At 41.8% G+C, this 14,099-nt stretch overlaps 1 protein-coding gene across 4 annotated transcripts in view; it reads left to right on the top strand.

Moving 5' to 3' along the window:
- The window catches only part of rsrc1 (arginine/serine-rich coiled-coil 1), a 111,173-nt gene that overhangs the window by 30,641 nt on the left and 66,433 nt on the right, over positions 1–14,099 (top strand). For all 4 annotated transcript variants that reach the window (XM_018693976.2, XM_018693979.2, XM_018693975.2 and 1 more), the window contains exon 5: positions 10,317–10,353. In XM_018693976.2, the coding sequence (XP_018549492.1) occupies positions 10,317–10,353 (37 nt within the window). The remainder of the gene's footprint in view (positions 1–10,316; positions 10,354–14,099) is intronic.

The raw sequence follows: 14,099 nt of genomic DNA, 5'->3' as shown, positions 1-14,099 counted from the left end.
GAGTAAAAACCTGATGAAGCGTCATGATGATGCCACTGTTCAGTTCAGATCAGTGAGTTCTTAAGACACATTTGGTTTTGGGAATAGATATGCAAAAAGACATAAGACACAGTTTATGTGCCACCACCTACTCATTTATTTTGTTTCCGGTCTCTAAGTCTCAGTCATGCCATGCACCTACGGGTTTTCATTCTTTTCTCTCAGTATCTTTCTATCATTCAGCCTCTCTGTTGTTTCTTTCTCTCCTTTTCTTTAACATGCCCCTGCCTCTCTATTTCTGCCGCTTTCTGTGCCCACATGTGACGGCATGGAAAGTATATTCAGTTGTGTATACATATCGTGGGCACCGCTGTCTAATCAGCAGAGTGAAATAATTCACTTCTTTCTCTCCATGTGCACATTCATCCACGCAGACCGACTGAAATCTGTCAGTGCTGAGTTCTGTGTGGAAAATGTTTTTAGGGTAAATGGTAGAAAATGAAAAAGAAAACAAATTGTCTCATTAAATTTTCCAACACATATTAATCAGAATGAATAATGCTTTTGGAGCCAATGTTATGGCATGCATGTTCTTGCAGGTATACATATGGCACAATTACTGTATGCTGAGTGCGTGTTTGAGAGGAGACAAGTCTATGTGATCATACTGTATGTTGGCATCTGTGATATATAGTGTGTATGAGCACTGAGTAGTACTTTTTATCTAGAAAAACTCCTTTTGCTCATTTAGCTAAAAAAAGCTTCTCAAATGTTAAATATATCTAAACACAAAAAGACATGACAAGAAAATTACCTAAACAAAATAGTCCAGAACTGAATAAGTAAACAAGATTACAAATCTAACAAGACATTCAAAGCAACTTTCAGTGACAGTGTTGTTGGTGGGGACCAAAAAAAGTGTTGAGGTTGGACAACCAACACTTTTGTTGAGTTGAAGGGATTAGATCCAGGTCTTCAGAGTAGGATTTTGTTTGCAAGGTGTCAACCGCTCTGTCCCAGGCACCTGTGTGTGCATGTTATTCTTGGCTGTGTTCGTTCAGTTATTTGTATTAGTGTGAGTCTTGGGTTAACTTTTCTTTGTACCACTTTTCCTTGAAGTCTACAGACGTGCGCACGCACACACACACACACACACACACACACACACACACACACACACACACACACACACACACACACACACACACATACATACACACAGTCCTGATATCTCTCCCTGTAGGCCAGACTGCAGAGCGCTTGGGGCCATGTTGTTTTGTCTTCTGACGGACAGACAGAAAGAGAGAAAAAAGAGAGACTTACCCTGGCCAGTGATTACGCCAGTTTGACACCACAGACATGGAGGGGGGTGGGGTGGGGGGGATCAGTGCACGAAGAGAAGTGAAAAAGGCAGTGTAGAAAACGGTGTGTAGATGATATGAATAACAATGTATGCGGTGTGTCTCCCCGGACCCTGATAACCTGCAGACCAGAGCCCAGTCCCAGTGACAGGCTGGCCTTTGTGGCCACTTTATCCCGCCTGTACACTTGTAAGGTAGAGCCGGGATAATCGCACCTAATCTAATTAAGGCTAAAGAGGGCCATGACTGAAGCTGGCCAGAAGCAGACTGGGCACACACACACACACACACACACACACACACACACACACACACATCAACAAACACAGCTCAGCAGCAAAATCCTGTTTGCATCAGAAAAATAAGGTTGTCATATTGATTATGCAGATGAGGGACTAACGGGTGCTAACTGCCTCTCGGCCAGCCGGTTACAGCTGACACAGGCTAAAGAGAGGGATACAGAGAGAAGAAGAAAGGATTAGAACAGGTTTAGCTGTCTGTTTTCTTTCTACCGTTTTGCATGTTACCACTTTTAGGTTCAGAACAGCATTGTTTTCGCTGCTTCTTTCTCACATGGTAACAGTGAGGCTCATGGTGAGTAAGGGGAGTTTTTGGAGTATGAAGACTTTTAATATCCAATTAACTGAACTTGAAGTCCCCTAAAAATCATGCCCTTTGTAAAAAATAAGAACAGAATAGCTTGAAAAAAAGTGCATATTTTCAGTTTTTTTCCCAGTAAGTTCAGCAGCAATTTAAAATACAGGTATGGCATCGACACATGAAGAGATAAAAAAGCAAATACTCAGAGATAGATTCACATTTGCAGTGAACAACTGAAAAAGAAAAACAGCACTTCTGCTGGTTATGGTACAACTAAGGATCGTTTTCATTCATTTCATCTGTCAGTTATTTTTTTTGATCAATCAGTGTCAAAAATGCACTGACTTTGGCCTCTTTTTGAGAGTCTTTAAATGACTTGTTTTGTCCAAGTAACAGTCCCAAACTTAAATTTAAAATCATATAAAACACAGAAAATCAGTAAATCCTCATGTTTAATGGGCTGGAACCAGCAAATATGTGACCATTTTACATGATTAAACAACTTAAGTGATTAACCAACTAAATTGTTGTCTAGGTACGGTTGCATGTAAGAACAAGTTATGGATACATGGCTGTTAATAATCTGTCTGTCTGTGCAAATACATGAGTGCCTGTATATGTGTACACACTTGTCTTCAGGTGTGTGTGTGTGTTGTGTGTGCAGCCAGCCGGCAGCCAGATTGCTATTTCCCCCTTCTGCCCCTATAGAAAGGCCTGGGTATTCTCTGGATGAGGGTGTGATGTACAATTGAAGGGCAGGATTGAAACTGATTACCTTGTTAACTCCTGGCACCCACTGGCAGCTTGAAATAGACCTGAGCGCCAGGGCCTGATTTGCAAATGAATTACCTCTCGCCCGGCCCTCCCCTTCCCCTCCCCTCCATTCCCCCGTCTTCCTCCCTCTCTCTCTCTCTCTCTCTCTCTCTCTCTCTCTCTCTCTCTCTCGTTCTTTTTCTTTTTTTTTTTTTTTGTCCATTCTGTGCCAAGATCATCTTTTTATATTGTGCCATGACAGATGCTGTGCCGGGCTGCCATTGTTCCCCATCAGTTTTTCTGGGGCCGTGAGGAGAGCCAAAAGATTTCCACATGTGATTTTAACACAAGCGTCCCCCCCCCTGCTGTATAGCCCGGTGCTTTATTCTTTGTGTACCAGTACTGCAATCTACAGTCAGTTTTGGAGCAGGCAGAAATGTTGGGGAGCGTCATTGTTTCCGTCTCAATAATGGAGAGGTATTTCTCTGATTAGGAAAGGTTCTAATTGGGAGGTATGAAAAGGACCGCCGGCTATTGAAGAAACCACGGGGAAATTGATTGCTCTCCATGTCTCCCTTTTGCTTTCTCTCCCTCTGTCTTTGTCCCGCTCTCTCTCTATGTAACACACTAAAAAGAAGTCAATTTTCTTTAAAACTTGGCCCCGGGATTCAATTCCCTTCAGCACTGGTGTGTTGGTGCGTAGAGGCTGAGAAGAGGGAGATATGGGCAGTCTGTAGGGAGACATGCTAGGTCTGTGATGTTTTATGTGTGTTTAAATACCCGTATGAGTGTCTATGTGTTGGTTCAGATTTTCCTGGCCCAAAATGAATCAAAGATGGTTCTTTAACATGACCTGCAGATGCTTGATTTATTTTTCTTTCTCCCCCATATTTAAAGTGAGATTAGCAACATATTTAAAGAAGATTCAGATTTATACCTCGTGGATTTTTGATAAAATAATCTAATCATAAGGCTTTCACAGGGACAGTTGTTTTCTGTTTTCAAGAGTTGTCACCACTACAAACAAACACTGATATATTCAGGCCAAAGTTATATAACTATTTGATTTGTAACTGTTTAGCTCTCCTCTATAATCCATACTTTCCATGTTCACAGTTGTCCTGACACATTTACCACATATTGTTAATAATTCGAATTATGCTTTTAATGATCAGCCTAATTGTTGTGTGACATGCCGCCACTTTGGTTTTTCACTGTAGTGATTCAGTTGGCAGTGATGCGGCAATGCATTTTATTATAGTCAATGAGAATCCTTGTTATTGTCAGGTTTCGTCTTTGTGTATATTTAGTTTGGAAGTACTGCTATCAAAGTAGCCACAAAAGTGCTCATTAATGAAATGATGTTCTGTTGCAGAGAGACAAAACTCCTGTTTCTTACTTTAAATGATGATGATGTTAAGTAATCATGAAATACACTCTCATCTGTTCAAGTAATACAAATCTTGCAGTTTTAAGAAATTTCTGCAAGTATGTCCAGCACTCTATTTCAAGTGCCCACATCCAGATATGGGCTATATACAAACAGGTGTGTGTGTGTGTGTGTGTGTGTGCGCGTGCGTGCGTGCCTGTGTGTTTTATCAAAGAGAGCAGAAAGGCCACACATAAATCAGCTTTCTCCTTTCTTATTCTTCTTTTTCTGACTTTTTTATTGACTGCACTTAACCCTCCCTCAGAGAAACATAAAGTGCAGAATTTGTTAGCCCCATTTTTAATGGACTGCTTTTCTCTACCATTTTGGGATTATGCTAAAGTAGAGCCCACTCCACTGGGAAGGGGGGCAGCTTGTGTACCCGCAAATGTATGCGTGTGTGTGTGTGTGTGTGTGTGTGTGTGTGTGTGTGTGTGTGTGTGTGTGTGTGTGTGTATACACATGCTGAATTACATAGAAAGCATAGCTGCAAAAGTCTGTGTTTTGTTCCCTCTTGTGAGTCCTGCATGGAAGAGTGACAGCCCCTGACTTGCCCCTGCATTATCCCTTCCTGTGTGTATGTGTGTGTGTGTCCCTCCAACCGTCCTCTTAGCTGCATAAAACCCTGAGAGGTAACTCTGATAGTACACACACAAGAATACAATTTCAATTTCAATTGGCAGCCCTGTTAAAAAGGAGCTATGGAGATGGCAATCAGGCCTGCACGAAAGCTGAGCTCCCTGTATTATTGTGTGTGTGTGTTTGAGTGTGTGTGTGTGTGTGTCTGTCCCCTTCCCTCAACTGCTTAATATCAAGCTTTTGCCTTCTATTAGTTAAACAGGCAGATGTCACTGATGTGGACTGTGTGTTAGTGTATTGTGTGCTTTATTGTGTGTGTGTGTGTGTGTGTGTGGGTGTGTGTGTATGTGTATGTGTGTGCTTGCTCCGGTGTCCCCATCGCATCGACTCTTTAATAAATATGCCTGCCATTCTATCAAACAACATATGAATGCTCAATGACATGCTTGACAAGGCATGCAACTGTGGCAAATGGGTTTACGTACACACACACATACACACTCTCTTATGAATGATGTCTCTTTCACAGCGCTACAGTGTCCTGTCTTCCCTTTGCTGCTCCTCTTTTCTGCTCCTCTCCTCATTATCTGTGACTGATATCAGGTCGAGGGCTGAGAGGCTGCTGAAGGTCTAAATGTTATTATGCCAAGTATAAGAGATAGATACGCTGTAAGAAAAAAAAGCGTGGAGTAGTACTAACAATATGGTCATAGGCTTGTAATCTTTCCCTAGTAAAAAGCTATATGTGGACCAGCACAGCTTAATTCTGGACTCCTGGAAAATAATTGCCAGATTAATCATCTGTAAAAATAACTGTTCATTAAAGGCCTTAGTTTAACAAAGGAACATTTCGTCAAACTTGTTAGCCTGTTGCTTTGACTGTCAGATTTGCAGGTGCATACTTTTGCAATTTATGTTGATAAATTTCAAGCATATGGTTGAGAAAGCATGCAGTCAGGTGTTAAAATGTGCTAATATTTTAATATTTCTCACTTCACAGGTCAGTGAAACATGCAGTAGTATATTCCTTTCCATTATACTCCATTATATAGAGACAAACAGCCATTGATGTTTTGTTTTTAACTGATTCAATACAAAACTGTTAAAAACCAGCCACTAAAGTGAAACTTTGAAGATAATATTGATTCACCAGTAAGTCTGCTGTAACACACTGGCATTGCCAGTAAAGGACAGTTAAGTCATTGCAGTCACTCATGTGGGTCATTGGCCAGGGGACAGGAGCATGTTGAAGTATACCTGGTGTTATGTAGTAAACATGAGTCAGTAGTGGACAGTGAAAGAGTTAAAGCTTCCACACAGAGGACGGCAGGCCTGAGAGGTAATGCATGGCTGATGAGTGCTGGGCTAATGGGCAGCTCTGTCAGCTGGAAATCAAATGACTGCCTCTGCATTTTAAGTCCCTCTGTCGCCTCCATTGACTGACTAAAGATATTCATCTCGGCCTGTGTCAGGGGGTGGGGGTGGGTGGGGGGGTGAGGGTGTTCAAGCAAAGAGAGGGAGGGAAAAGAAAAAGAGAGGGGGTCAGGGAGAGAAGGGCAGGGCATCTTAGAGGAACCTGAAGACCTAATGCAATTATTAGAAACTTGACCACAAATGACAACTCATCTGGTGCTGGCTCTGTAATTAATTGTCTGCTAGCTAGGAGCGCAGGGGTTCGGGAGGGTGAGGGGTGGGGTGGGATGAGGGAGAGAGCGGAGAGAAAGAGAGGCAGGCGTGCGATTGGGAGCGGGCAAAATGACAGGTGAGGAGAGAAACAGGGAGGTAGATGAGGTAAGATGAGGCAACAGCTTAAAGATCCTCGTTAGGGTGCAAGACACAGAAAAAAGGGCTCGGACACGGTGAAACAGAACATGCACCATGAGTGATAGAGGCAGAAAGAATTCACGGAAGAGACGGCGAGAGGAAAAGTATGCGATTGAAGTGGATAAAAGAAGGAGAGGGGAGAGGGGGGAAAAAAAGACCTGGAATGAGAGAGCAGGAAAGTGCCGACAGTGTGATGGATCCAGCAACCATGTTAAATTGGTCAGTATTGACCTTGCCAGGGCTCAGTTTAACACTCACACTTGTTTGTCCAGTTTTACTTAATTGACCTCAGATAACTAATTGCCATTTCCTGGAAAAAACAGTACATCACTCTCTCTCTCTGTCTCTGCCCTCCCTCACCCCCTGTTCACTTGTCAGGCTCTCTGTCTTTCTGGCTTGTAGCTATTTCAGAAGAAAAAGAGAGCTGGTCTGAGCATGGAATATTGCAAGTTTGCAAAACTTTAAGGATCCAACCTTTGAGTCTACGTAAACATAATCCTGTTTCAAGGTCAAAAGTTGCATCATTAATTATGTGTCATAATTTTTATAACGTGATGTTAATTTTGAAGACCATAATCCTCTATAATGCTGCTATTTGTTACTCTTAGATCATACTGTATATAAAGTGCAGCATATCTAGATGCTTGCCTGATTTTTATAACTGTGGGATAATAGGGACAGGACATAGAATAGATGTCAATAATGACTTTAATGATGGCCGAATTACATTTAACTCCTTCAGTTTTAGGGTCCTCCTACTGTTCCTGCTCCATGATTTACTGGGACACTTGAAGAGAACAGTGTTGTTCACGTTATTAGTAAGACCTTCTACTGTGACAAGCAAGAATATCTACTGTCAAAAAGACTTGAAGTACAGACTTGTTCCTGATTGAAGTGGATGGTAGATGGTCAAATTTGGCAGACTTCTATCCAAAGCAACTTACATTTGGAGAATGATTTGAGGTTCAGTTTCTCGCTCAAGTATACTTCATCATGTAAACAGGAGGAGCCACTGAGCCACCAACTCTACCAACCTGCACTCCCACCTGAGCTACAGCAGAGCTATAAAATGCTAAAAACATATAATCATTCTGTAGGAAAAATAGCATTTCAGCTTACCTTAATTGTGAATGAATAAATCAATATTCACGCTGTATACAGCACCAAGTAAGTTTTTTAATGTGCCACAAGTTCAGTTTCTGCATTGAGGACAAACTAAGGTATATGACCTGACTGTCACGCCTTTCAACATGCCAAGCCTGCCGCAGCCTATCACAAAATCACTGCCCGTCTGCTTCATTCTCTCTTACTGTGTCTTCACTTCATCTCTCCTTCCATCACTTCCCCTCCCTTCCTCCCTCCTGCTGTGCGCCAGGGCTGTAATGTGCTCCTATGGTTGTAGTAAGCAGGCCACAGTGTCTCTGAGGCCTTGTGCTACACCGCCATTACTATCTGGCCTGCCTCCACTACAAATTGGATGAACAGGCACTGACACATTTTCAATATTATTACATTAAACCAAGTGGATTTTGATTGATAACCTAATATTGGCCTAATGCAAAACATCAATCATGGCAAGTATATTAATTATTTAATATTGTGGCGTAATTCAGAAATCGATGCTGCCTCTGCGTTGAAGGCACAGAGTGCGGAGGGGAGGGAGGGGAAGAGAGATAAGGAGAAAAGGAAAGCTTTGTCCCTGAAGACCTCAGCAGATTATATGATGTTTTGAAAAGAGACATGAGGATGTAAAATGGTGTGTGTGTATGTGTGTGTCAGTCGTGTGCGTCTAATGGATAGAGCGATCCCTTTGGCCCTGGTGCTGGACAGCGTGCCCTTGATGAAGTCAGGACAACAGATGAAAGAGCGGGAGATTAAATGCAAGTGAAGAGCGTAATAAAGGTTGAATCACAAAAATAAAAGACGGGGGGAAAAAAAGATGTGGTTTATGAAAAAGGAGCGCGAGGAGAGAGAGGAGGAAGAAAAAAGTGAAGGGAAACGAGTGGAGGAGGAGGGATCGAGCGCTGCGTCTCCCCTGTGTTAGATTGTTTCTCACTAATTGCGCTTCATTAGCGGATTACACACACTGTCACCACGGTAACAAATGTCTTGCTGTCTGGTTGCCGGGCGCCCGTCATGTATAATGAATGTGGCGGGGTGTTTGTCAGAATGTAATGTAATTACAGCTAGATGAAGTTTGCCTTAAGTGGTTGACTTGTCTGCATGTGGCTCACTGACAGAGCACAGAATAAACAAGCAAACATCCTTTCTTCATGACTTTTTTCTTCTGCTCTAGTTGTTTCTTACTTTTGTTAATATTTCTATTTCGCATTTCTGTCATTACTTCATACCATTATTTAGAAATGTTGATGACGTGGGAATGGCTTAGGTTTGTGGGTATGGCCTGATGGATGGATAGATGGATGGATGGATGGAGGAATGGAGGGACGTTGGGGGGTGGAGGATGGGATGGATTAGACAGTATGTAATTTTAGAGATGGTGTAGATTTACACTGTGATGCTGCTGGCTGCATTAGCAACTGAAGCCTGTCGATAAGCCTTCCTCCCCTCTCAGGGTGCACAAGCACACACACACACTTACAAACAGTGAAACGCCACGGCCAGGGTGGAGTTGTCAGTAATGGGGGCCAGAGTTGGGTGGTGGAGGGGTGGGTGTGGGGGAGCGTGTGCTGGGATCGGGGACGGGGGCTGTTTGTGTTCTCTTGATCTTTTGATTTCCACTGCTGCAAATTTGAAATGTGCCAAAATTGCATCTATTATTTACTGCCAATTTGCTCTTTTTAAAACCGACTGCCCTCCCCCCCACCCCTCCTCCTCCACTTCCTCGGCTCTACATTCTGCTGTTGCTACCCTGATAATCATACGCACATTTTTTATTAATTCACAGATAATAAGCTTCCACTTCTTTCTCTGTAGTTGGAAATTATTATTATAATGTTGTCGCCAGCAGTGTGGCGACAATATTAGTCCGCATCTATCTGGTTGTTGATGTAAACAAACACACGCACACAGCACATCGGTCGGAAAGGTTAACAACTATAATAATTCCTCATTATGTTTTTCTTTCTCTCATTATTTTTTTTCTTTTTGAATAACCAAAACCTTCATGATGTCATCAAGCTCAATTTCTACCACAACCATTTCAATACTTTTTACTTGATAACTGAAACAGAAACAGGGTTTAATGATAAGGACAGTTGCTTAGTTGATTAGTTAATTAATAAGTTGACAGAGGATTAATCGGCAGCCATTTTGATAATCATTTTACATAATTTTCTACGCAAAATGGCAAAAATTCACTGGTTTCATATTTCTGGTTTTCCCAATTTTTGATGAAAGTAAACTGTTGGCCGGACACAACAAGACATTTTAACATATTATCTTGGTATCCAGAAACTTGTGCTTGGCATTTTTGCTATTTGCTGACATTCTATAGACCCAACAGTGTACTGAGTGATCAGTAAAGTAATAGGTAGATTAATTAGTAATAAAATAAATGTTTTAGTTGTAGCCCCAATGCCAGTTGGTCAGTTAAATGTGTTTAAAAAATCTGAAATTAGTTTAGAAATGTTCATAACATGCACTTAACATGCACAAACTAGTAGTTTGTTCTTCTGTCTCTCATGTGTGTATGTGTATGTGTATGTGTATGTTTTTGTTCCTGGTGTGTGTGTGTGTGTGTGTGCGTCTGCAAAAATGCTCTTTTTATTAAATGACGTTTTGTGTTGGCACTTTATTTACAGTGGGGGAAATGTGTTGTTGTGTTGCAGGGACACCGGGAACATCAAAGGCGGATTAGAACATCTGGTAAGTTTTATTCGACACCCCCCTTTTATCCCCCCCACACACACAGACACAGACACACACTCACACACTTTGATATCTGCATTCCTAATGAAACCTCCGGAATTGGAGCTGAATACCTGCAGCTAACAGGCAGGGAGAGAGAGAGACAGAGAAAACAGAGACAACAGGGATAGAGGGAGGGTAGTGTCTCCCCTAGGGCCTGGTCCAGCTTTTATATTAGTGTTTCATTTATCGACTGTTCTGCCCAAACACACACACACAGGTTATCCACTCTGTTCTCTCTCATTTTTGCATTTAGTTGTGGATATTTCCAGGATTTTTGCATGTGTGCTTACCTGTTTGCACAAGGATTTCTGAAAGTACCCCTGCACACCTACATACCCACACACACCCTCCCTCTCTACCTCTACCTCTCCCTCCTTCTGCCAGCATGGGGCCTTTCCTCAGTCTTCTCCCATCCATGAAACACTCTCCTGGGACAACCCTGAAAATTTAATGGCCAACGTTTCCCGGGTTTCTCTTGCTACTCGCTTTAATACGGGGTCAGAGTGCTGTGCAACAAAGTGAAGAGGTTCTCTCTTCTCTTTTTGGGTGGGAAGGAACCAAGGTTTGATGTGCCCCATATTCCAGGGGATGAATTATAGACAGGGGTCAGCGAGGGTCCCGGCTCTCTGTGGATGTCACATGCCCTCCCTCCCTTGCCTCCCTGCATACTAAACTGCAGGTCCCAGCACCCTACGCAAATGACCCGCCCGCCCCACCACGTGCTACGCAAATGACCCTGAATATGCCACACAAATGACTGACCCCGAAATTCAAGCAGTTCTCAGTTAACTCGCCGCTTCAGCCAAGCGGCAGATCAGATAAAGCTGACCTCAGACTTCAACGTTGTCAAACTCAGTCACAGATTTATTCCTTAATGTTATTACTGAGTGTACTCAGACCACTTATTGGAATGGGAAGGGTAAGTGTGGAGTGGTTTTTCCAGTATTTTGCTCATTGTTTACATCAATACTGTTACAAATTTTGCACACAGTGCATTATTATGTTATTATTACATGTTACAGTTATAATACAGTCATCAATTATTTATCTAAAGCTTTATGCTCTAGTTTGAGAACCTATGACGTGAGATAGAGAAGCACTAGTTGGCTGTTTGTGGCTGTCTAAAAAACCAACCCCTCGTTCACTAATTCATTGCTCCCAAATAACAGATAATCTGGTAAATTCACATTTCAGGAACACTTGAATCATCATCATCATCATTTTGCATTGTGTTGAATTGTGGTCAACCAAAACATGCTATTATGTTGAGCCTTACTGCAGAATTTTTGAGGGCACTACACAACAAATACATTTCTCAGCCAGATTTCAGACACTTGAATGAAATGACGCACGTTAAATAAAGCACACAACATAGTACTGCTGTAGTTTGGGTTTGGAGATGTCTGTGGGTGGGTCTGGAGGTGTGATGGATGTGGTACTCTATAAAAGATGGTGTGAATTATTCAAGAGAGAGTTACATACATAAACAGCATTAATCAATATATGTATGGGCAGTTATATCTTGGCAAACGTTAGGTCGCCTCTGTCTCGTGTTGAGATCAGTCTCCCTATTAAAGGCAAGCAGAAGAATTCCCTTGGTCAGTAGATAGTGCAGACAATATCTCTATATGAAATGTATAAGAGAAGTCACAAATGAGTGCATTGATTTTTCATGTTTTCACAATTCTTGCACACTTATCTGGCCATACTATCATTTTATACTAATTCACTGAAGTCATACAGAACAGAAGCGCTGTAGAGGAATGTAAAATAGATTGTGTTTGGTTTTGCACACAAGTATATTTGCGTTAACGTTAGTTTTCATGGCAGTGGTAATTGCAGCCAGTTTGAATGTGCATGTATTCTTTTTGTACAGTTTTTGCTCTAAGTGGACCTGTAGGACAGATTATAGCATGTTTGTGTTTGAGTCTTAGTTACTGCTGCATCTTTATACTCATCAGGATAGTTCGGAGTTAGACATTACACATTTACACATACACACAGAGACGTACACAAATACACAGTGGTATGTTTACCAGTGCAATTTTTGTATATATGTCTCAGGGAATTTGAATACCTGAATACTGAGTGTTTGGATTTATGGGTGTGTTTATGCTTATGGGGAGATTGCACCCCAGTAGTCAGCTGCCTGTGGAGTGCAAGACTCTGATTACGATTCGGGACAGAGAACTGTAAATAATGGAGCTCGTCTCCCTCTGAGGTGGAGTCACAGGGTTGTTCGAAATGTTGTTTTCCTCTGTACCTCACATATATTCCTGTAGATTTTTAAACTGGCATTTATGACTGTGCTGATGAACTGCTCTTAAGATTAGTACATCAGCCATATTGACACTTAGCCTGTATCTGGTTTCTATCAAGGAGTCACTTTTAATTTCTACAAATAATAATTACTTCCTGATATTACTTTAAACCATTTGCAGTGGTCGTAAGCAGCGTGTTTCATTGTTTGCTCATAACAAACAAAATACCTCCCAAATTTTCACACTGATGTGACAATCAGGCGTCTGTTCAAATAATTCTGGCGCTTGATTTTTCATGATGAATACTAACATTACCTCCTCCTGTTGAGTTAAATGTCTGAGTGAATGACTGGTGCAGTAATTAGGTGGGCAATTAAGATTTATGTGGTCTGAGGTTTGTTTTATTGTTCATGTTTGTTTTGTTTTCATATTTCAGCAGATTGACTGAATCAGGCGATCAGTAGCAAAGCAGACAAAAACACTGAAGTTAATTGCTCCCAGTGCTCTGCGTTAGTTCCTGCCTTTGTACATGCATGCACTCATGAATGCACACACACACACACACACACACACACACAAGCACTTCAGTCTGAGCTGACGATTCCTTGCTTTGGGAGAAATGGAGTGATAGCGAGAGAGGTGGCCTACAGCAGCTAATCAGTCCAGATGCACAGCTTCTCAGAGCAAAGTAGAAGAAAGCCAGCAGCTCAATCAATACATGAGGAATCAGCCTCATCAGGATTATTGGCTCAGCCAGCAGCTGTACCCATCGTTCCACCACCACACACATACACATACACACACACTGTCCAGGGAAGGATAGAAGAAGAACAGGGGAGAGAGGGAGATACGTCATTGGTCTGGAGATGAGAGTCTGAATAGGACATGATGTTAGAAGGCAGGAAGGGCTGGTTTAGAGGTTAGTCTAGAGCTGCAGTTTTAGGTCAGATCATAATTTACAGAAAATGGAAGTAGCGTTTTTGTCTTGTCAAGGAGCAGTTTGCTTTTTTGTGTCTCTCTGGCCCAGTGGAGAGGTTTTTTTTTAAAAGCAGTAAGAAAGGTGTCTACGGAATAACTAATATATTTTTTATCAGTTTCAATTAAACAGCCACATATTTAAAATGAAATGGCAGATGAGTATCCATAATGAATCTTTGTTGTACTGAATAAAGTCAGTTATTTTGTAACACGCCCTCTGAAGGGTCTGCAAGTACTCAGATTTTTCTGGCCAGATTTCTTGCCCACACATTTTCTTTTACCTCCAAGAATATTTGGTTTGCACAATCAGCGGAATTGTTGGGTCTTTGTTAAACCTGCTGTCAGTGAAATGCTTGATTTTATTTTTTTTGTGGGGTAGCTGTCTCTTAACTATTGCTACAAGCTGATTTTGGCAGTAAGCCCATCAATTTAGGCAGCTGATACCGAAACAGCCTCCTCAGA

This window comes from Lates calcarifer, linkage group LG21, assembly GCF_001640805.2.
Source record: "Lates calcarifer isolate ASB-BC8 linkage group LG21, TLL_Latcal_v3, whole genome shotgun sequence".
In the NCBI taxonomy this organism is placed as follows: Eukaryota; Metazoa; Chordata; class Actinopteri; family Centropomidae; genus Lates; species Lates calcarifer.
The sequence above is the reverse complement of the archived record's forward strand: the minus strand, read 5'-3'. Positions and strand labels throughout refer to the sequence as shown.